Source organism: Rhipicephalus sanguineus, chromosome 11 (genome assembly GCF_013339695.2).
Source record: "Rhipicephalus sanguineus isolate Rsan-2018 chromosome 11, BIME_Rsan_1.4, whole genome shotgun sequence".
Classification (NCBI taxonomy): Eukaryota; Metazoa; Arthropoda; class Arachnida; order Ixodida; family Ixodidae; genus Rhipicephalus; species Rhipicephalus sanguineus.
In genome coordinates this window covers 14,069,037-14,092,382 of record NC_051186.1, presented here as the reverse complement: position 1 = coordinate 14,092,382, position 23,346 = coordinate 14,069,037, and the positions used below count along the sequence as shown (strand labels likewise).

The 23,346-nt window shown below is 49.2% G+C and overlaps 1 protein-coding gene across 1 annotated transcript in view; it reads left to right on the top strand.

Moving 5' to 3' along the window:
- LOC119373863 (cytochrome P450 2C23) overlaps positions 1-23,346 on the top strand; it is a 50,855-nt gene that overhangs the window by 7,610 nt on the left and 19,899 nt on the right. Inside the window, exons 4-5 of the mRNA XM_049411069.1 lie at positions 8,319-8,623; positions 20,787-20,902. Of these exons, the coding sequence (XP_049267026.1) occupies positions 8,319-8,623; positions 20,787-20,902 (421 nt within the window). The remainder of the gene's footprint in view (positions 1-8,318; positions 8,624-20,786; positions 20,903-23,346) is intronic.

Sequence of the window (23,346 nt, the reverse complement as noted above, 5' to 3'; positions counted from 1 at the left end):
AGCGGGAACGGCGGGAACGCTCCGTTACGTCGAGGCACCAGGAGGTAGGGCTGTGGTTTCTCCCATGGACCGGACGCCCAGCGAAGGAGATCCCAGCCTTGGAATTCGACTCTCGCGCACGGCCCGCGCACTGGTCACGCTGTCTCGAGGCACGCCGCGCACACGATCGCCGTCCTCTTTGCCACCGCACGGCACATACGCAATTCGCCCCCGCACGGCGCACACATTCAAAGGGCCACAAAAGTCGTAACACAAGTCGCCACCGCACGGCGCACTGTTTTGTTTTTGGCTATTTGAAACCCGCGCGCACCATATATTATTACAATACCCCCTTTTTCAAGAAAGTTGTTTACAACTATTCTAAGATAGAAGCGCGGGAATAAACAGTTAGTGCACAGCACGCTTTCGAGTTTGTGCGGTTCAGGTTGTTGCAACATGTCAAGCACGACTCATGTAGTCCGCTCCTACGTTGTCACAGCCTTTTATGTACTCAACATAAAAGGAATATTCTTGCAAAAGGAGACTCCATCTCAACACTCTATTGTTGAGGTGTTTGGCAGAATTCAAGTACTGTAAGGGCTGGTGGTCTGACTGCACAATGAAAGACTTTCCATACAAGTAAATATGGAACTTCTGTATGGCCCATACAAGTGCGAGGCATTCCCGCTCGATTGTAGAATAGCGGGTCTCCCTGGGCAATAGGTTACGACTAGCGTAAGCTACAGGGTGTAGCACTTGATCGTTTCCCATTTGAAGCAATACCGCACCCAGACTCGTATTTGAGGCGTCTGTGCGAAGTACAAACTCCTTCGAAAGGTCGGGAGCGAGGAGGATGGGCGCATCACCAAGCTTCTCCTTCAGTGCTGCGAATGCTTCTTCTTGAGCTGGGCCCCACGATACATTGTGACTTTGTCCTTTTCTTGTCAGGTATGTCAATAGCTTTGTTAGTTCGGCGTAGTTCGGTATGAACTTCCGGTAATAGCCAGTCAAGCCCAGGAATGACTGTACTGCCTTCTTGCTTGTAGGACGTTTAGCTGCCAGAATCTTCTCCAGGGTTTTGAGAAGGGGTTCGACTGTAGCCTTCTCGATGCGATGTCCCAGAAACACTATGCTGCTTTCTCCTATTTCGCATTTCGTTGGCTTGATCGTGAGATTGGCTTGTTTGATTCGATCATACACTTTTCTGAGGGTGTCTACGTGTTCTTGCCATGTGTCGGTAGCAATGACAACATCGTCGAAGTAATGATGAACATTTTCGACACCACCCAGTACATTTCTCATCAGGCGCGCAAATACGGCCGGCGCCGTCTTGATACCAAAAGGCATGTAAATAAAGTGGTAGAGACCATACATGCTGGAGAAAGCAGTTTTTTCACGGCTCTCTGTCGACATCGGTACTTGCCAATATCCTTTCGTAAAGTCAAATTTGGAAAAAATCCGCTTTCGACCAACAAGCGCAAGCACGACATCAATGCGTGGGATTGGCTCGCAATCCGGAATGAGTATCTTGTTTAGCTCCCTGAAATCGATGCAGAGCCGAAGCGTGTTGTCTGGTTTCTTCACCACAACAATGGGTGCGTGGTACGGCGACTTAGACTTCTCAATGATACCCAACTTCAGCATCTCTTGCACTTCGTTTTCGACCTTTTCTTGCAAGGCAAATGGTATAGAGTACTGAGGGACGTGCACCGGTTTATCGGATGTAAGACGAAGGGAAAACTCTACGAGCGCAGTCTTTCCAGGCAGGTCTGAAAAAATGTCGGCATACTCTTCCAATAAGCGTTCCACTTCTTCAACCTGTTCAGCAGTAAGGTCTGTGGAAAGGTTGACATTGGTGCAAAACTGCGTGCGATGCAGGTTCAGTACTGGCATAGGATTCACTTCGTCGTCTTGTCATTCGGTGATGTTCTCGGTAACCTCTGTGACAACTGACCCCTGTTGGGACTCGCTAGGCTCCCGTTCTTCGTATTTCTTGAGCATATTTATATGGAATATCTTGTTTTTCCCAAAGACGTCAATGACGTAATCCACGTCATTTCTTCGCTCAATTACTGGGAATGGTCCTTTCCATTGCATTAGAAGTTTATTGGAGTCAGTAGGCAACAATATGAGAACTTTGTCGCCTGAACACAATTTTCTAGGACGACTCTTCTTGTCGTAGTATGTTCTTTGCTTGGCGCGAGCTTTCTCTAATTGTTCGTGCGCGATCTTGCACGTCTCCTCCAGCTGATTCCGCAAGTCAAAGACATACGTGTAGGTTGTCCGTGTTTCTCCGTCGAGGTCCTCATTCGTCCACAGTTCTCTTAATACTGTCAGTGGTCCTCGGACATGACGGCCATAGATAAGTTGAAAAGGAGAGAACCCGAGGCTTGTCTGTGGCACTTCTCGGTACGCAAAAAGCAGCGGTGCGAGGTACCTGTTCCACGATCGTGGTTTCTCTTGGCACATTCTTCTTAACATCATTTTCAGGGTGCCATTGAATTTCTCGACGAGGCCATTCGCCATGGCATGGTATGGCGTCGTCTTGAGGAGCTTCACAGAGAGAAGCCGACTGACCTCTTTCATTAAGTCGGAGGTAAAGCTTGCTCCCTGGTCAGTGACTATTTCTTTGGGCAAACCAATGCGGGAAAACATTTCTATAAGCGCTTCGGCAACATGAATGGCATCAATTGCAGGAAGTGCTACAGCATCCGGATACCTAGTTGCGAAATCAACTAAGGTCAGAACGTATCGGTTTCCCCGGTCTGACATTGGTGAAAAGGGGCCGATCAAATCCACTGCCACTCTTTCGAAAGGTGTGCGGATCAGAGGCATGTTGCCCAATGGAGCGACTCCCACTTTTCCTTTAGGTGTTGTTCGTTGACATATGTCACAGGACTTCACGAAGCGTTTTACGTCTTCGTGTAAATCGGGCCAGTAGAATTCTTGCAAAATACGATCGGTTGTTCTTTTTATTCCTTGATGTCCAGCCATGGTGTTTTCATGGGCAACTTCTAAAATATTTCGTCTAAACGCCTTCGGAACTACCACCTGCTTAAATGTTCTACCTGTTGCAAGGCGATAACGACGGTAGAGCAATCCATTTTCTTCCATGAATTCATAGCTGTGGCCTTTTCCAGATTTATATTCTCTGTTCACCTTAGCAAAAAGCGATTTCAACTTGGGGTCCTTCTGCTGTCCTTCAATCAGTTGCGCTTTGGTAATGTCACTCGACACAACTTCTGGGACGCACAAGGGACGCATCTTGCTGTGTTTTGGTTGCTGAGCTTTGGCTTTAGCCACGCTTGAAGCCTGTGGAGGGTTCCTGGTCACGTTCGGTTCTTTACACAACTCCTCCTCTTCCTCAGTCGCAACTGCTCGCTCCCAGTCAGAATCAGGATCGTATGGTCCTCTGACGCCTGGAAGGTTCCCTAAAACCACGTCGTACAGTGGGTGGTTCATACAAGCCACTTTTATGTTGCCTGAAAAGTAAGGCGTTTTCACTTGTACGATGGCTTCGGGGAGGCGACTACTTGAACCATCAAGCAAAACGACATTGCTTGTTTTGCCCGTCAAGCACTCCTCAGGAATTAATTCTCGCCTGACAATTGCTGTATTGCAGCCTGTGTCCCGAAGCACGCGAACCTTTCGTCCTAGCAATCGCCCTTCGACTACTGGCATCCCGTCGCTTAGGAAAGGTACAGCGGGTTTCCTGCTCTCGTCGTCGTTACTGGAGCGGCTAGCTTGCTTTCGTGGCCACTTTGCTGTTTTGCCCTGACGAGATCCAGTCGGTTGTGCTTCTGTGAATGCACAGGACGAAGTCGGTTTGTTGTCTGAGCGCTGACCTCTGCAGTTTTCAGCTGTGTGTCCCGGTTTGCCGCACAATTTGCACTTTACCATTTGTTTAGGTTGGCTGCGACAGTCGGGAGCCGAATGGCCGAAATGATTGCAGAGCATGCACTTAACTTGCGGTTTTCGGGGCGCTTCATTAGGTTTCTCACCGAAATCCTTCCCGGTATCGGGACCTTTTCCAATGTTTGGCAAATTCTGTGCTTCGAGGAAGCGATCAGTTAGCTTAGCAAGCTCGTCAAGTGATTTGCCCTCTCGCTCCTTCAAGAAGATAACTAGTTTCGGTTGGCAACAGCGTAGGAATTGCTCGGAGATTATATGATCACGTAGCCCTTCGTACGTTTTCGACACGTTGGCCATGTCGATCCAATGATCAAAATAACTCGCAATTCTCACGGCTAACTGCGTTCCAGTTTCGCCATCCGCAGCTCTTGCCTTGCGAAACTTGTCTTGGTAACCCTGCGCCGTAAATTGGAACCTCTGCAGCAAGGCTTTCTTCACCTTCTGGTAGTCCAATGAATCGGCGGCAGTCATCCTACCGATCACTGTTAAGGCGTCGCCAGTGAGGCACATGCTCACAGCAAGGGCCCATTTCTCTTGTGGCCAGTCCTGACCGGTTGCTACTCGCTCAAATCTCTGCAAGTACGCGTGCAAGTCGTCGCGTTTTTCATCGAAGAGAGGAAGTAGTTTTTGTGGGTTAAGCGGTGATGAAGTGCTGGGTACAGGCAAAACGTCATTAGCTGCAGCCGGTACATTCCGAGCTCCTTCCTGAAGCTGTAGCTTTAGCTGGAGGATCTCACGCTGCCTCTCATCAGCTAAGCGCGCTATCTCCGCAGCTTCTTTCAGTGCCTCTCGTTCCGCAGCTCTCTCATCCCTTTGCTTTGCCTGCTGAGCCTCGATCCACCTGCTCAGTTCTGCGCCTGTCAGCCCGAGTTGAATACCTACAGCGGTAAGCTTCTCTAAGTCCATGTTCGAGTCCGAACGTGTGCTGGTACACGAGCGAAACTGCTTTCTTTCACTGTTACTGAGCGAATCCTGGCAGGCTCGCCAGTTTGTGATGTTGTGTTTGGGTTCAGGATTCGCTCCAGAAAGAATGGCGCAGCACGCAGGTGGACAAGCACACGTAAGACATCTTTACGTACACGAAAGGACTCAACGAATATAGAAAACAGTTACATATGCGACGTGATGGCTGCTACGCGAAATAGTCAAGCAGTGGCGTACAGTTTGCCGTCGGAGCCGATGACGTTGCCGAGTCGAAGGCGTCGTGCGTAGACCTCTGTCGATGCCGTAGCTCGGTGCTTGGTCTGCGCGCGTTAAGTCACGGAGGTCTACTCCGCGGCCGTTGATGCCAGGACTCTGCGCCCAAGGGACCCGCTCCACTGTACGCCCTCGGCTCGTGGGCCCGAACCCTGAGGGTACTCGTCTGAACACGGCGTCGAGGCTTGGCCCGGCCTTGTACACGGCCTTTGGCTCGATCTTCCCGTAGCGGGAACGGCGGGAACGCTCCGTTACGTCGAGGCACCAGGAGGTAGGGCTGTGGTTTCTCCCATGGACCGGACGCCCAGCGAAGGAGATCCCAGCCTTGGAATTCGACTCTCGCGCACGGCCCGCGCACTGGTCACGCTGTCTCGAGGCACGCCGCGCACACGATCGCCGTCCTCTTTGCCACCGCACGGCACATACGCAATTCGCCCCCGCACGGCGCACACATTCAAAGGGCCACAAAAGTCGTAACACAAGTCGCCACCGCACGGCGCACTGTTTTGTTTTTGGCTATTTGAAACCCGCGCGCACCATATATTATTACACGCTGTTTAACATGTTTTCGCAACGTTAAGTCAGCAAAGCCGTTGGAATTCGTGAAGTTATCTACCTTATTGATGGCTTTCTATATTGGTGCATTGTGATTGACTACGGGGCCATAGTAATCCAGTTTGCGCTTCAAGCAGACATGTTATCAGCACGTCTCTTGGCTTGCCGAAATCATTTTGAAATAGGTCATTTATGTCGGGGAATAGCACCCGCGTATCCTGCCCGCAGATTCTTTGTCTCCCCAATTCATGTTTGCGTAACTATTTGCGCGTCTCTGTTGCTTCCTTCGCGTAGTGTTGCGTAACACACGTTCTGCTAAAATTAAAGGAATTTGTGAATAATCATGCAGTCAGAAGTACACTACATTATTCCACTGTAAAAAAAGCTTCTTACTTTTACTATTGCAAAATATATATTTCTGTCTAATACTAGGGCTATGCATATAAATTATATTGAGGGTGTCACTGGCACTAATTACATAGAGCTGGTAGTCAGCAGTCTCATTATGGTAGATATATCAATGTAAGAAGAGAAAGCCGGTGTTGCTATCCTCTGTGAGAAACTTTTCAGGCAGCCCAAACTGCTTCTTTTGTATATGAAGCAGAATTGTCAGCAACCGTAGGGAAACATTGAGTATTTTACGCAAACAGTTGTGAAGATTCTCCGTGAGTGAACACGTGCACTTACTAGGCTCAAGATTTTTCATTCACTTGTGTCGTCACTCCCGTGAACATAAACCCTGACGCCCTTGCTACGGGTATAGAATCACCTTCATTGCTAATTAGAACGGCCCCCATACCTCGGAGGAAATTTCTTGATAAGTACTTATTTCTATTCTGTGGCCCTCTGACTTTAGACGGCTCGTGCAGAGACAATGGGAGGATTTCCTAATGATATATATTCTGGAACATTCACTTTCCTGATGTGGCTAGCATTATCTCTACTTACATCATCAATGTCTACTCCCATTTAAAATTCATTGGCTCGATGAATGATGTCCAACAGGACAACCGCATTTTTCTGTCAGTAAACTGATCTGCGGTAGTCCAACAATAAGTGCCAGCTGAACAGGCCGAATTTGATGACACCTCGTTTCGATGTTCATTCTTCGGCTGTTTCGTTCATAAGCTTCGGTTCACACGGGTACACAAGAGTGGTTTGTGGAATCGCCGCTGCGCACATCGCAAAACAATATGGCTGATATCTGGCCCTAAATTATGGGATGTCAAGAAAGTATTCTGCAGATGATCTCAAGCGATTCGTCTTCGTACTGGAATAACGTTTTTATGAATGTCGTTCACATTCGTATAAGAGCATTTTTGTTACTAGCTTACACTTATTAGCTGAATCATCATTGTCTGTAGAAGCTTTTCGCACATCTCTGAGGTTAGGGCAAAAACTACAACGTCACTGCTTACAACTCATTCTGATCTTACTTTTGTCCATGTGTCAACGCGAGCTGGCACTCCCGTCATACCTCGAACCACGCCATGCGGACCATATCTGCCGTCTTTCCACTGACGTCTGTACATCTTTACAACCAGAACAGCCTTCTTCAAACCTTCAAACGAAAGCAACAGGTTAAATAAGGCATCCTAAAATGACTTACACATTCGGATATAGACCATGTCATCTGTCACTATATATATATATATAAAGATGGCCTCTGAAACTGCTGCTGTCAACCGTGCATTGTAAAAAACCGGGATAGGGTGGCCAATGAAAGTTCAGCCATTAAGCAGCATTCTTGTGAACGCCAAGTAGTTCCAATTATTTCAGTAAATCATTCCGACGTAACCACGTCTCCCCGCCTTCAAGTTCAAAATTTTAAAACATCCCCAAGGTATGACACTAACACATGCGTGTTTTAAACATGACATTATCCTTTTTTTTTCAATTACAATGTCTGTCACCTCTAATGCATATTGTTCGCCGAACTGGGTGCATACAGTAGTGATCTACCTGTTTTGCTATGCCGGTCAATGATTGCTACGTCATTTTTATGGATGACTTTGGCAGAATTTGTGCATTCACATTTTCTTGTGGCATGGTCCTCGAAAACTGTTCTTAGTTTCTAGGCATTCCAGCAGGCCCGTGAAGCGGCGGACAGACAAGGCCTTGATGTCTCGACGTGGGAGCCCGGGTCGTTAATCCACAGGACACTTAGCAAACTTTTTCTATCCATTCATGAAGCGTCACTGGCACCAGATCCTTTATTCGTTTACACTCGCTCTTTTCCTTTCTTGCTGCGAAACGCAAGTACACAGGGACATTTTGGCGTTCTGCATTCGCTGACTTTCCGCAGTGACGTGCCATCTATTTTCATGTTGCTGGCAACCGTCCTAACATGAATATTTCTCTCAGGTCATGGCGCTTCTCCGGAGCAGTTACCTGAACAGTGAGATCTTAAGCGCATTCGTTTTAAATTTAGACTTTACACTACCTGCATCGGAACGACAGGTAGGACACAATAGTTCGTGCGAGATGTGAGCCGCATTTTTCTGTTTTAAATGCCCAAATCCTGCAAGACGCCCCTTAATAGGCTACTTTCACTGAATGGTGGATTGCACAACGTTTACGGGACACGTTTGCTGCACTAACAATCCCACTCTTAAGCTAACCTTATGTTGGCGTCAAATTCTAGGTGATTCACGCAAACGTTGCCTTATTCGCAGGAGGAGTTCCAGTGGGCCTGCAGTCAGATCGCTAAGGCAGAAGGGGAACCCGTTGCCTTCTACGACTACATCGTGGCCTGCGCCTACAACAATATATTGGCCATAGTCTTCGGACGCCGCTTTCCGTACGACCACCCGGCGCGCGCCGACATCAACCGTCTTGTAAACCGTTGGCTGGCGGCCGTACAATTCAGCCTCCGCAATCAGTATAACCCAGGCTTCGTCACGGCGATTAGGAAAAGAGTTCGCGGCACAGAAGTCAACCTCGCAAGACGCAAAATGGAAGACTTGGGTCTCTACGTTTAGTGAGTACAAATGCAGGAGGTGTTCAGTCTTGGCGTTCCTGTCTGCCTGTCCGCACTCAGTGATGTCCTGACGTCCAACCAAGCCTGAAAAAGGCATGAAAATGACAATGAAGCCGAGCTAAATGAGTAAATTACCTTTCGGCAATAACAAATGTAGTTCTCCGTAGGTGATTAACGACTCAAGTGAACGACAGGTCTCGACATGGCCTTGAATTTTCTGACCCCTTCATGAACAATTTGCGGTCACTTACATGGTCAATGCGAGAAGCGCATCAAAGATGTTTTAGTATCCCCAAAGCGGGTTTCAAAACGTGTTTTGCGTATTTTTTTCACTTTGACTTGGTCATTCACCACAACTTCTTTATCACCGTTTACCTGGCTAGACGAACTTTCGTCGAACTTTAAATATTTTGTGACCAGGAGTGTGAGAATATTCGAGACTTTCTAATACGAATCGAATATTTCCCTCATTCGGAGCATACTCGATTCGAAAAACGCGTATTGAAATTTTCCCGAATGTTTGGCCATGGCAGAATATGCGGTTCAGAATGCAAATATTCATTCATTCTTATTTTAACACAATGGCTTTAATGAGCTTGTTTCGCAGAAATTGCGATGCGGCGTCGGTGTCGGCGTAATTGTGAGCAAAAAATCGGTGCTGTCCGTGTGCATAAATTTGAGATAGATACAAATAACCCTTTGGTGTGCCAAGTAGGTGTTCTACCACTAAGCTATACCACTGCTTGAAACTGATTCTGAAAAAAAAGCCATATACGAATACGATTGTCATGTAGAGCAAGCAGCCTTCTTAACGCATATAATATAGGCAGAAAAGTATAATCGCAAACCAGCATGGAAGCGTGTTAATCGCGCAACCAGTGTGAAGTTTAATGACCCACCCGTTACACAGCACTCGAGCATAATGAATTGCCCTCTTCAGCAACAACATCGACAAGGTGTGCACGTGCGTGTGCTGCATTGCGGACGCGTTGTGGGTACTTCACCAGTTCGCGAAAAGAAAGAGTTGTGGTGTAGTGGGCACTTCGCAACTGTATCTGCATATGCTAGGATAGTTTGAAACGGTCAATTCAAGGCTTACAGACGTTCCTTTCCTTGTGGCACGGTTGAGGTGTCCATCGAAAAGTTAAGTGAGGCCAGCGAATGAGAAGGCGATGCGATTAGAGCCCGATTACGCTGTCGTGTTCTTCTCTCGGAGGCGAACCTCAGGCGTCAACCAAGTTTTTTTTCATTATAAGACATTGCTAAGAAGTATACGTGAGGTTACGTTTGGTGCATAGATATGCTGCGTCCCCAGAAATTAGCAATGTTTCGCCGTAATCACTGAAAAATGTCTTCGTTCTCGAATTAGACATTTTGACCCGAACGCCCAGGCAACAGGGACGTTTCCTTTTTCACTAGGCCTTAATCCACTAGTCTTATACAACCTACGTAGTACTTTCCCATTTTATGAACAGATAAAATAAAATTACTGTAAACGCTTAGATCCTCGCAAGACGGCAAGGTAAGGTGCGTGCATCACAGTGCATAATGGAGGCGGTATTTTTCACTTTCAGACGTGTTGCTACAGCAGGTAAATAGTGCTCGCCTTGTCAGCGTGTCAGGCGGTTAAGCTTTATGCGTGATCATTTGTAATTGTAGCTTTACCAAAATTATTTTGAACGTGCAGCAGCCTAATAACACGAAGTCTTATTTATTTATTTTTGGAGAAATAAAAGGTGTTACATCTCGTTTTTAAATATTTTAATGTTGCGCATGCAGTCAAGGACGGCAAAAGGTTAGCTAGAGTGAAAAATTAGGAAATTTGGAGGCATCAGAATAGAATCAGCTCGTGTAGTACAGGTCAAGTGGCAGCAGATCAGCTGGAGAGCGCTTCGTCCAGACGTCGATGTAAGATAGGCTGAAAATGATAATAATGATGACATAATTGTAAAGAAATGAGACTGATGCCATGGCTGCCCCGTCTTCTTCCCCTTTCATGGAACACCCTAATCCCATGATGGTGATATGTATGCCCCAGATGCGGCCGTCGTTTTCTTCTATTTTCAATACATTCCCGCCACCGCCAAATGAACACGCTGAATCGAAAGGCGAGTATTGTCCCTCAGCAATTCGCACCTTCGTCAACTGGCTTGCATCGAGTTCAGTAGTTAGATGTTCAGGTGGTCACTAACGTTGCTGCATTTGGTAGAACATTTGCTGTGATGCGTCTGGCGATGTCCAGCTTTCACTTCCCCTTTCGCTCTTAAAGCCTCCTGGGCTGGCAAAGGAACTCGGCATTCTGGCCTCGCGAATCTTCGATAGACCGTTATAGCGAAGCTTGATCAGGCAGGCAGGTGCACAGCAGGTGGTTTCAAGGGCCAATCCTGCGTGATCGGGATTCAGAATATTATTCGCCTATAGGGTCTTGAGTATCCAAGCCGCCTTCGTTATGGTAGTTTGCACCTGCGCTTCATGTTCCTGCTGCTTCGAAGGCTGGGCTACAGGACGGGTGTCGGGACAGAAATTCGTCGCCCTGGCCTCGCACGTCTTGAAGTTTTCATTGATGAGAAAATCTTGTGATGGGCGGAGATACCGTTGACTGGTCGGAGTGCAGGGCTGTCGATATGTTCCTCTCTATGTGCACGTCAAAGACCATGCAAACCTCAGGTCGTCGTCGTAAAGGGCGAGTCAGTACGGAGCCGAAGTAGACGTGAGGGCTCCCGTCTCGCGAGCCTCCAGACGATGCCTGGAGTCACGTGGCTGGGCTGTCAAGATGTACGTTGCTGACCTCCATGGACTGTCTTGCCTTGCGAACATCGGGCCATCGTCGTGAAGGGCGAGTCAGTACAAAGCCGAAGTAGACGTGAGGGCTCCCGTCTCGCGAGCCTCCAGACGACGCCTGCAGTCACTTCAGTCCATGGGTGCCCTAGCGTTCTCAGTTCCAGCCGGAGTCATGGTCCCAAGGGGCCAAGGCGATCACGAGGCAGTTCAATCTCGCTGACTTGCCTCCAGAATGTATAACTTTTGAACGGGTCGTTTTATGGTGTGTCCCGATGCTAGTCGAAGGGTGCAGATGCGCGCGATGTTATCCCTTCCCGGGTGCACTACCAGAACCTTGCCCAGCTTCCATAGTAGCGGATGTGTGCCTTCGTCATGCACAAGCACCACGTCACCTTCGTGTAGCCGAAGTAGTTTACGATAAGGCGCGTTGTGCGCGGATCGAAGTAGAAGGAGGTAGGACCGCTTCCATCGGTTCCATAGCTCCGCTGTAAGACGCTCACGATAGCGCGCGCGACAGATCAGGTCCTCTCTCGTCGATGACATGCCATAAGAATTGCCGACTTCTTGCGGAAGGCAGATGAGGCGTCTCCCAAGCAAGAAGTGTGACGGAGTCAGCGGTTGCAGTTCATCAGGGCTGCTATCAAAAAAAGTAAGAGGTCTGCTGTTTATGACCGCTTCCACTTCGCATACCACCGTAGCGAGGGCCTCAGCGTCGAGGCTGTTGCGCCCAAGCGACCGTTTCAACGTGTTTTTGTCGATTTGATGAAACGCTCTCACCAGCCTCCTCACCAAGGAGCTCTCTCAGCGATGAACTTCCATTTGATCTTGGTGTTGGCCGCATATTTTCGCAGAGCTGGCAGAATGGTCTTGAGCACTCCCGCTGAGCCGTGAAAAGACAGTGCGTTATCCGAGCAAACGGTGTCGGGGATTCCACGCCGCGAAATAAAACGGCGGAAGGCGGGAAGCGTAGTTGTCGTTGTCATGTCGGTTGTCAATTCCAAATGGATAGCTCGAGTGACAGCACAGGAGAACATGAGTATGTAGGCCTTTCTGCTAGTAGCAGCCGTGTCACGTGTGTGGAGGGGCCCGCAGAAATCCAACCCAACGACAAAAAAAGGACTGCCTTTCGTGATTCGGTCTCGTGGCAGTGGAGCAAAGGGTGAGGTCTCAGCGACAGGCTTGTAGCGTTTGCAAGGCAAGCAACATCTCAGTACCCTTTTAACGGTGTGTCGTCCTTTCACAGTCCAAAACTTCTCTCGAAGCTCGCAAAGCGGGGCCTCTACTCCGCTGTGAAGGACGCGTTCATGCGTGGCTTAAACCACAAGATGGGTGAAGGTGTGCCTTGCTGGCAACAGGATTGGGTGCTTGACGTCAAAAGAGGCTGCTAGCTCCTGCAGACGACCTCCAACGCGAAGCAGACCACCTTCGTCCAGGAAAGGATGTAATCGAAGAACTGGGCTCGTGGACGGTAGTTTTTTCTCTGCGCGGAGGGCCTGCACTTCTTCGGAGAACATTTCTTCTTGGATCCTTTGCAACCAGTAGTGTTCTGCCTTGTGAAGCTCTGCTGCTGTTAACGGTCCGGCTGTGGAACACTGTTTCTTTGACGCGTTTGCAGCGATGCGGTACACCCACCCGGTGGCTCCGGCGAACCAAAGCCCGCGGGACACACCGACGTTTCTTCTGTACCCTGTTCGAAGACTGTAAATTAGGCTCTCATCGACCTGCACGCCAACGACGAGCGCGCGCGATATGTGGACGCGGCCGAATACCAACAGAACGCTTTCGCAGCGGTCGTCATCGAGGCGTCGACCGGCGCAACAAGGACGGCAGCGAGCGTGAAGAGCATTGGAGCGGAACAAGCGGAGCAGGTGGCCATCGCCCTGGCCATCATCGACCCAGACTGCCACACCGTGCTAAGTGACTCGAGACAGGCGGTGCGAAACTTCGCCAAAGGCCAAGTATGTAGAGAGGCCGAACGAGTATTGCGTGCGGCCAAACTGCAAGACAGAAAAGTAAGAATTAAGTGGTTCCCGGCGCACGCGGGTGACGCGTCGGAACGCAATGCCAATCACAACGAGACGGCACACGCAGCGGCGCGAGCGCTAACTAACCGCGCCCCGGCGACAGACCGTCAGACGTGGTTCGGAGCCAAGGACCGCATGACGGACTATAACGACATCACAAAAGCCTACCGCATGGCTCGCAGGACTTTCCCACTCCCGCACCCGCGGTTGAGTCGAGCGGAGGCGGTACTATTGAGACAGCTCCAGACCGGATCGCTACCGAGTCCGGGACTGATGCATCGCATGTACCCCGAGACATACCCGACCGACAAGTGCAAGGTCTGCCGGAGGGAGACGGCGGATCACACGCACATCTTGTGGGACTGCATCAAACACCCAGAGGAAGCGAGATCAAGAACGATCCCGTCGCGGCTCGAGGAAGCCGCGAAGAGCTACGACCTGGATCAACAGCTCTGGGCCGTCCAGCAGGTCCTCGGGGCGCTCGAAAGGCAGGGACCCAGCGAGCCGGCAACGGCGAGCGGAGACCCGCGCCGAGTAACGGCAACCCCGAAGACGACGTAGGCCCTCGTCGGGGCGCGCGAGCGCCCAACTGCAGGCACAAATAAAGTTTGTTCCAATCCAATCTGAGAATTCAGCGCGCTCAGTAGGTATTGGTTCTTCGGGATCATGAAGCCAGGTTGGACCATGCCACCACATTGTTGACGCAAGAACATGAGGTGATGAAACCCCTCGTGTGACCAATTCCGCGGGGTTGTCTTTTCCGGAACATTGATGCCACTGGGTCGGCGATGTCAGGCTATGAATCTCGGAGACTCGATGACGTACAAACAGCTCTCTTTTGCAGGCGTTTTCCGAATCCAATGCAATGCCACGAGTGAGTCGGTCCAGAAGTGTACAGGAGCGGAGCTTATAGCACTGGTACTGTTTTCACGTATGCGCACAACCTTGCGCCGACGACGCATGCTAAAACCTCTAGATGTGGCAGCGAAATATGTTTAAGTGGTGCCACACGGCTCTTGCTATAAGGAGCTGTGAGTTGCAGGCGCCGTTTGGTGAGAGCGCCCGTGCGTAGATGCAGGTACCATATGCTCTGGGACTTGCGTCGCAGAACACGTGTAGTTAGAATGAAATCGTTGCATCAGCTGATTGCAGGAATACGTAACGATCGGCGGAATATGGATTCATGCTGGCCAATTCAGTGCACCAACTGTTCCAGCTTGCTTGTTCTTCTGGCGGAAGGGCATCGTCCCATGCGCATTTCTTCTTCCACAAGTCTTGAAACAGTAGCTTTGCCCTGAGCGAAAATGGAGCGAGATACCCCAACGAATCGTACACTCTTGCTAACGTCTGGAGCACAATGCGCTTGGTCGAAGGCTTGTTCGCAGCGAAGTCCGACGCTTCGCGCACCATGAGGACAATCTTGCGCCTTCACGTTCCCAAGGTTCACCGAGGACTTTGATTAGGGTACTCTCTCCGGCTTCGTTTTCAAAAGCAATCTTGTCTTTAAGGAGGATTTTTCGCAAGGCATGTGCATTGGAAGCCCACTTGCGCAGTTCCATGCTTGCTTCCGAGAATATCTTGCATGCTTCATTGTACACTGTGGCAGCTTCTTCCACATTCGGAAGTACCACGATAAAGTAATCGACGTAAAAGGCTTTCTCTAGTAATGCTACAGTCTCAGGATGTTGTTCTCGACAGAGTGCTAGGTGATGTCGAATGGTAGCTGCGAGCAAAAATGGGCTAGACGAGGCTCCGAACGGGACCCGCGTCATTCTCCACGTCACCACAGATGGAGATGGATCATCATCCGAGGGCAACCGATCAGTCCAGAGGAATCGCAGCACGTCGCGTTCTTCCGAGCGAATAAGCATCTGCAAGTATGCCTTTTTGATGTCCGCGATAAGGACTACCGGGTGACATCGGAAGGTGAGTAGCAGCTGCACAATGTGAACTCCAAGCTTCGTACCGTTGAACAGAACATCATTTAGGCAGGGATGGCCAAGCGCGTGCGAGGAAGCGTCAAACACCACCCGAAGTTTTGCCGTAACGGCCTCTTTTCGTATGACCGCATGATGAGGCATATAATACACATTTTCTCTTGGCAGTAGCTCTTCTTCAACTCGCTCTGCGCTGTCCTCATTAAAATACGCTCTGATTGCCGTGGCATACTGCTTGAGGAGTTCGGGCTGTGGTGTGAACCTATTTAATTGTGCTTGCAGACGGCGCTTCGCCAACCATCGATTGTCGCTGCCGGCAGGCATTCCTGGATCCTTTAACATCAGCGGCACATGGTAGCGCCCGTCTAGCTTGGTAATGCTCTCTTCAAATGCCTCAAGTGCTGGCGGAAGCTTGCTCTTTTCCTGAGAAGATGCTTTGATCCCAATGACGTCGAGACGCCACATCGCAGAAAGACCACAGTCAGGAACTGACTTCGTGCTGCAGTGCAGGAATAGAGCGCTCGTAGATGCTGAACTTCTTTCGCGTTCCGTGGTGCCCTGAACGGTCCAGCCGAACTTGGTTTCCTCGGCAGTCAGGTTACTGGTTAAATGATCAACCTTTCCAGTCGCGACCTTCCAGTAGACGTCGGAACCAAGTAATACGCTTACTTCCTATGGGTGCCATGTGTCGGGATGAAAGTTGTCTGCGGCATCATAGTTCTTGTGGCACAAAAGCTGCAAAATATCAGTGCTGAGTGGCGGGCTTGTAACTGCACACACTTCGGGGACCTCCAAGGCCTCCACGGTTACCGCGATGTCCCTAGTTGGCCTCGTAGAGTAAAAGCTACTCGTCGACTGCGCATTACTTCGCGGGGCTTCGAGTGGCCGAACGTCACCAAGGAAAGTTCTTCGGTTCCGATAACCGGGCATCTGAGGTCCTTTGAGACATCCGCTCGGATGAATGTGCGCTGGCTACCGCTATCAAGAAGAATGCGCACGAGACGCTTCTGGGACCCGCACTCGATCCAGACTCGTCCTGTTTGGAGAAGAACGGCGTTGATTCCGCTCAGGGCGCTTGGGGCCGATGTCACTGACGGCGTGTTCGTGCCTCGCCCGGTGATGTGAGGCTCGTCTTGGTTCACTGTCGTTGCGTTTGCACGGGTTGGGGCTGCCGGCGTGAACATTTCACATAGGATAGTGAGATGTCGTCGGTTGCACTTACTACAGATGATGCTGCGCGCACGTCGGCAAAAACGCGCCATGTGGTTTTGCAAGCCGCAACGGTAGCAGCAACGAGCGGTGGGCAACCGAGCCCGTTTTCCTCTGCTGAGAGTTGAACGCTGCAGTCCGCGATGGTGTGCTGACAACTGCTGCATAATGGGCACACCTCTTCCGTAACTGCAACAGATTCGGCAGCAAGGGCGGACGCTGTAGGCAAATGTCCCATCGGTGCTGACGGAGGTTCGACATCTTCTTCGGGCAGTAACCGCGAGAAAGCAGACGGTGTTCGTCCTGGCCTGCCTTCCTCTCGAACCTCAATTTGTATGCGCAAGAAGCTTAGCATTTCTGCATCCTGACGAGCTCTTTCTTCGGAAGTCACTATACCGGACGTATCCTGCGCGGCTTCTTTGGACTTCTGCCGGTAAAGGATCGCGAGGTCGTCAGGCAGGCATCTCATTAGGACGCGGTTGAGGACCACGTTGTACTGGTCGGGTGAGACGCCCAAACCGGTCAGTGCCGAGACACGAAATTGTACCTTGTCGTAGAGTAGGCGAAGTTTGTCGACATCTGCCGAAGACTTGACTGGTGGTAAGGCGAGCAGGTGGTCGATGTGCTCGTTGATGAGCAAGTCGCGTCGACCAAATCGCTCCGTCAAGGTCCTGATGGCGATAGCATAATTGTCCTCCGTGAGTCTAATGCCTTCGATGGCTCTCTTCGCGGCGCCACTCAAATACGAGAGGACGTACTTAAGTTTCTTAATCGGCAGAACGTCTTCATTACGGTGGCTCGTGGCACTGAAGTGGTCCCAGAAGGTCTGCCAGTCGCGAAGCGCGCCGGGAAATGTAGGTATCTGAAGTTTCGGCAGGACCACTGTGCGATGAAGCGGCACGGTTGCGGGGCCGGGTGTCCCCTCTGTTACACGAGGTGCAGCGTCAGTTACCTCGGTATGCGCTGAGGTGCCGGCCCCAGCGACGTCGGCGTTCGGTAACGTATCCTCGGGCCTTGAAGTCCTCGTAGCCGTCGCTGTGCTGGCGTGTTCGCGCAGGAAGAAGCGCGCTCGAGACACGGCATAGGACACCTTCCGGTCGCAGTCTTCTGCGGCCTTGAGCTCTTCGTCATAAGCGTCATCGTCCGTGGCGTCGAGGATTTGCTTGTTGAGGTTGCCGAGCTCGACGTTCTTCTGAGTCAGGTATGTAACGTGCGAATCAACTTGAGCGGCATCGGGAGCCGTGGCCTGAAGTTCGTCGGCCAGGAGCGTAATGGTTCGTGTGACGCTGGCCCTGACGACGCCACGGTTCTTGCGGAGCCGCTTTAACGATGCCATGGAAGCTGGAAGTCTTGGAAGGGCGATGACCCGGGGGTTTTCGGCACCAGAAATAATGTCGCGTAATTAGTACCCGAGCCCTAGACCAAGCATTCTCTCTTTATTCCACTGCTCGTGTCTACGCCTTCTTTCTTCTCTTTGTCCTCCTGCTTGTTGCCGCGCGGCCGCAATCGTCCGCAACAATAAGTATTTGATTCGATATTCGTGGACAGGTTTTTTTTCGCTGCTCATACTCGATCTATATTCGAAAATGTTTGTATTCCCAAGGCATTGCATATTCCTATGTGTGTTAGGTATTGGGCGTTTTCATTTTTATGGTATTTACATTAAATTTTGATACGTAGCATGGGTATTTATCCTGTGTAAGTGCTCTAGTAATGTCAGTATATAGTGACAACGAAGGAAGAAAAGTGACAGACATTTTAATAAATTCAGACCTATAAATTACGGTTATTATGGTTCTAGGACTGATTAATACCACCATAGCAGGGTCATTACCGTATAATAATATAAAGCTGAAAGGTTCGTTCCTGAATTACGCGCCGAAGCCTCTGCACGTGAATATGAGCAGTACAGTAGGATCATCAGTTCTTTTCTTTCGCGTTCTGCCCACGTCAGCTCAGTGAAATTTCCTGATACATAGCATGGCGAGTTTCTAACCCCTTGTGATGACAACTTCCTTCGTTTTACATATTAAAAACTACGTAAGCACTAGTAGACGCTGTTTAAATTTCTGACGCCACCGCGAGTTGTTGCGAGAACTTGCAGGTCATGTCGTCGCCCGCATTTTCTTCGTGCGCCTTTTCTGCGAAGCCCCTTATGCCGGCGACAGTTGTGCTTTTAGTATTGTGAGAGGGTAATTTACGTATACGATACAAATCGTTTTTCTCTTTGGTAACTCTTTCAAATGTTGCATTCTTCTCCATCATTGGCCTCTCTGACAACCGTTAAGATGTGTGCTTACAGCTTTCGTGACAGAGAAGCCCTCAACACAACGTCGCCTATGCATTGGAAATGTAATTGAATTGCATCTCATAGTAGGCATCCTTTTCGCTACCGTTAGCAATGGGATGATGACGAAATAGTGAAGCATTACGTTACGCGCGCCCCAGTAACTAATCCTAACCACCGAGATCAAAAAACTGCCGTATTTGCCATTATGGGCTTTGCATAGGCCACTAAGTAATAACTCACTGGCTCTCAGTATCCTGCTGCTCTAAGTTTGCATGAGCGCAAACATGTTACGTCTTACATAGATTTGGTTGTCACCACAATCCACTGTTTCGTCCCTAGAGCACTGCACAGGCCTGATTTTTCGGCCTGGGCCCGGCTCGATCCCGCTTTATGATGCCCAAACCCAGCCCAGGCCCGTGGTTCCAAGCCCGCGCCCGCTAGCAGATATTAGTTGTTGATGATGAGTATTAATGATGCCTTGAGCTTTGTAGCGGGCGATCGGAGGGAAAATCCGGTGTGTACATGCATCGATATGTTGCATCGCTCGCGGTGGTAGCTCAGCGGTTAAGCTCTTAAGTTCTAGGACACGCGTGCGATTCCCGCGGCCACGGCGGTCGCATTTTGATGGGGGCGAAATGCAAGAACACCCGTGTACTTATCTTTAGGCGCACATTAAAGAACTCCAGTTTCACGAAATTAATCTGGTCCCCACTATGGCATGCCTCGCAATCATATCGGGGTTTTGGCACGTAATACCAAGGAATGTAAATGAAATGTTGCCTATATGACGCACGGCAAATCAATACAATAACAGTATAGTGAAAATAAAACATAGCAACGAAATTTATTTAAAAGAAGTCTACAACTAACATGAAAAAGAGGTAGAGGCAAACCCGGGGCATTTTTTTAATGATCTTTTCTATACTTGCGTTAGAAACATTTTTTCCCCATTTTTTAAAGCGGCTCCTGATTAATAATTTCTTGCAGCAAGAAAAAAAAACGTTAACGTTATGTATGGTAAACAGCCACCAAAAGCAGACGAAATATAAATCGTTCATATTCTAACGTCGTCACGGAAACGTAATCGCCATGTACCATATAATTATATAATGAAGCTGCTACACTTGATACTTGATGGTATTCCATAAACGCACCAGTATAGATATATACTCTTAGCATTAGCGTTATAATGATGCAATAGTATCGAGTTTAATCACAAAAATGGTACCGGGGAAATTGCTTATAGAGCGTTTTTTTTTGTATAATTCATTTTTCTTCACGCGGAAACCATGTTCCTTTTTGTGGAAAAGAAAGAAAAATAAACTTCAACTGTTTTTCTGTTTTCTTAGCTAAGCTTTACTAAGAGCGAGCTCTTTGCACGTGTCACTTCAGCTTGTCACAGAATGCCTTAGACCATGCAATGGATAACGTTCGCGTGTGCTCGAAGGCCCGACTTAAACATTTTAATGAGCGGGCCGAGTCCAGCCCGGCCCGCAGCCTCAAGCCCGGGTCCTGCCCGGGCCCGCCGGAAAACGCTACGGACTGCCCGGGCTTTGGGGTCGGCCCGGGCCCGTGCAGTGCTCTATTCGTCCCTTTTTTAAATGACTTTGCCTTTCCTAGTAAATATCACCTCTTCTATTCCATATAATTGCCAACCGTCATTTAAATTCATACTTGAAATACGAGCGCGTAAGTACAGAGCGAGACAAGAGGACGGGCGCATTCCTGTCTGCCTAAGCCGCTGCGTAAGTTACGCGCTCGTATTTTAAGTATCATGCATCACCAACATGTGCAATCGGCCGTTCTGACAAGTTTCGTTTAACTGCGTTCATTCTTCGTATGACCGAGACAGCCGCTTCTTTGCTCCAAACTTATGGCTCACAAATATACAATTCGCATAATAAATGTTCTTGCCCTTAAAGCGACAGGATAATTGAACACAAGGCCACGGCGGAAAACGGTGTAAACCGGGACTTCGTCGACGCATACCTGAGGAAAATACAAGACAGCGATGATGTCTCCAAACCACATTTCACAGGTGAGACAACGCATATTGTTTTGCGTCACCTGTGTGAGTATTCCGGCATTACGCTTTCGTTCGCCGGCTTCAGTTCTGCTGTTGTTCTTGCCAACCAAACGGATCTCCTCACATAAAAAAAGAAATTCGAGCAAGCTCCACTGCGCGAAAATCGACAGAGCAGCGAAGCTGATGGCCCCTTTCGTCAGGCTGTTGCCATTACCTGTGTTGCAAAGCTTTTGTAAGAATTTCTGTATTTTATCCCTGTTCCTAATTTGCTACTCTATGTTGAGCTATGTGGTGGAAGTAGAGAGAGAGCGAGGTAAGAAAATGGGAGAAAGGCACGGAGGTAAACAAGTATTGTAGCTGCCGGTTTGCTACCCTACACTAAAGGAAACCGGAGAGAAAACAGGCGCTCGAAAAAAACAAATAAACAAAAGGAAGCTTGTGAAGAGCGGGAGTACTATAGAATATTCAATAGGGCAATAGGGCAGACAGGTCGGGTCGGCGTTCCAGCGATGATTGCTCGATAGAGGTCTAACTTCAAGGCAGGCCAACACAGCAGCTAGCGGTAGTCAGTGCGCGCTATTGTTCTGTTGTAACGTTGCATCTGCTATCGCCCTTTTGGTTAGGCATTACATTTTGGTCCTAAGTTTTGGCAGTTTACACTAAGGATTTCTTTGTTGCTCAGGTTAAGACATGTGAATCGTGCGTGAAGATGTGCTCATTCAAGGCCGACTAAAAGGCTACGGTTGTGTGCCACTTCACCCGGCCACTCGCCTAAAGGCGTGTATTACTTTTTCGTGGTCATCAAAAAAGGCGACACCAAGAAAGCTGTAACGAAAATCTGATAAATATGGAAGCACTGATAAAAAGGTAGTAATAATTCTAGTCAATGTTTGTATAGGATAAACGGGCCTTGGAGTGCGCAGGGTTCCGCATTAGCGGGGTTGGGGCAACGTTTCACCGGGGCACCCCCCCTCGTTCTTATTGGCCGAATCTCGAGACAACAAGCTTCGAAATTGATGCAAAAGTGAAAATGAAGCGATGACCTGCTTCTTCCAATGGCCGGCCTTCAGTCTCCGAGGATGAAGATGGGAAGTGGACAGTTCTTGGAATGCGACATCAGGGGTACTCGGCCACCACACTCTAAGCCAAAAGAGAGCAGTGGGGGTATAGGGGTTCCACCTTTGAGGGAGCAAGTGCATTGCCACTCCCATTACTCTCCTAAAGGGAGCAACGGCAAGGGCACGAACCGTTGCTCTCCTTTCAATTGCTCCTTCGGGGGATGAACGGTTAGTCCGCCCAGTTGCTCCTTGAGAACCAACTGCTACTTCTTCCTGATGCTCCTCAAGGGAGCAACGGATGCTCCTTCCCGTTACTCCTTAGTTTCTTCTTGGACAAAAAAAAATTATTTTGCTTTACTTCTAAAGCATATTGAGGTTTATACATACATTCGTTTGGATGTACAAATGATATACAGACATCTCATTCAGAAATAAGTTTCAGAAAATTTGCAACAAAGACACAGGATTCGAACTCGCGACCACATAACCACCATGCGCCTACGCTAGCCACTACGGCACCACACGCTACGGCGCCGTCTGGAAGGAAACGGGGTTATGTAGGTGCCGACGGGTCGTTGCGCGTTCTAAAACGTTAGTGAAATGAGCCTAGGCGTGCAGAACCAGTGGTGATGTTCGAAAGAGAATAGAAAGTAACAATGTAAACATCTGAAAACGCCAAGGTAATAAGTCTGTCGCGAAAACACAGGCTTTGCCAGTGCTCCTCTTTGCTCTAGCCAAAAGGACAGTAATTTCTTTTCTTTCTTTTTTCTCGCCCGGAGGTGTGTTTTCTTCTTCTTTATTGTCATTATTCTTATTATTATCATTGCAAATAATATTAATATTAATATTATTTTTTTGTTGCGAAAGAGTCGCCTCTCCTATGAAAAGACAACACCGCCCGAGCTGATAACGTGCGTTTGCTCTGAGATTAAACACAAAGTCAAACTACCGGACCCGATTGCGATAACTGCCCTCCCGCCAAAATCAGCCAGTGACAAGGTAGAGATGAGGGGGGGAGGCAGCGGCGTTAGTTCGCTGTCACTCTTTCTGCGCATCGCGATATATGTGTGTTGCGTGATCTCTGCTGCAACCCTGGGGTCGGGGCTTTTGCTGCTTTATTGTGGAGACTGCCGTTCAGCACAAAACCGCAAATGTAAAGTCTATCAACTGTGTACCTCTCTCAACCGCGTGTTTGTTGTGAAGTATACACCTTCGTTCACCGCTACTCGCGATACCCGCTTTGCCGAGTCTACAGCCGCCGAATAAAAATAAGCCGAAGTGCGAGCGCCAATTGCGATCACCTTGTTTCAGCGGCTAAGGTCACTATAGTGACCTAGAAATAGAATACCGAAGCCGTAAAAACGTGAGAAGCCTTGACATAAATACCCCGACAGGCTG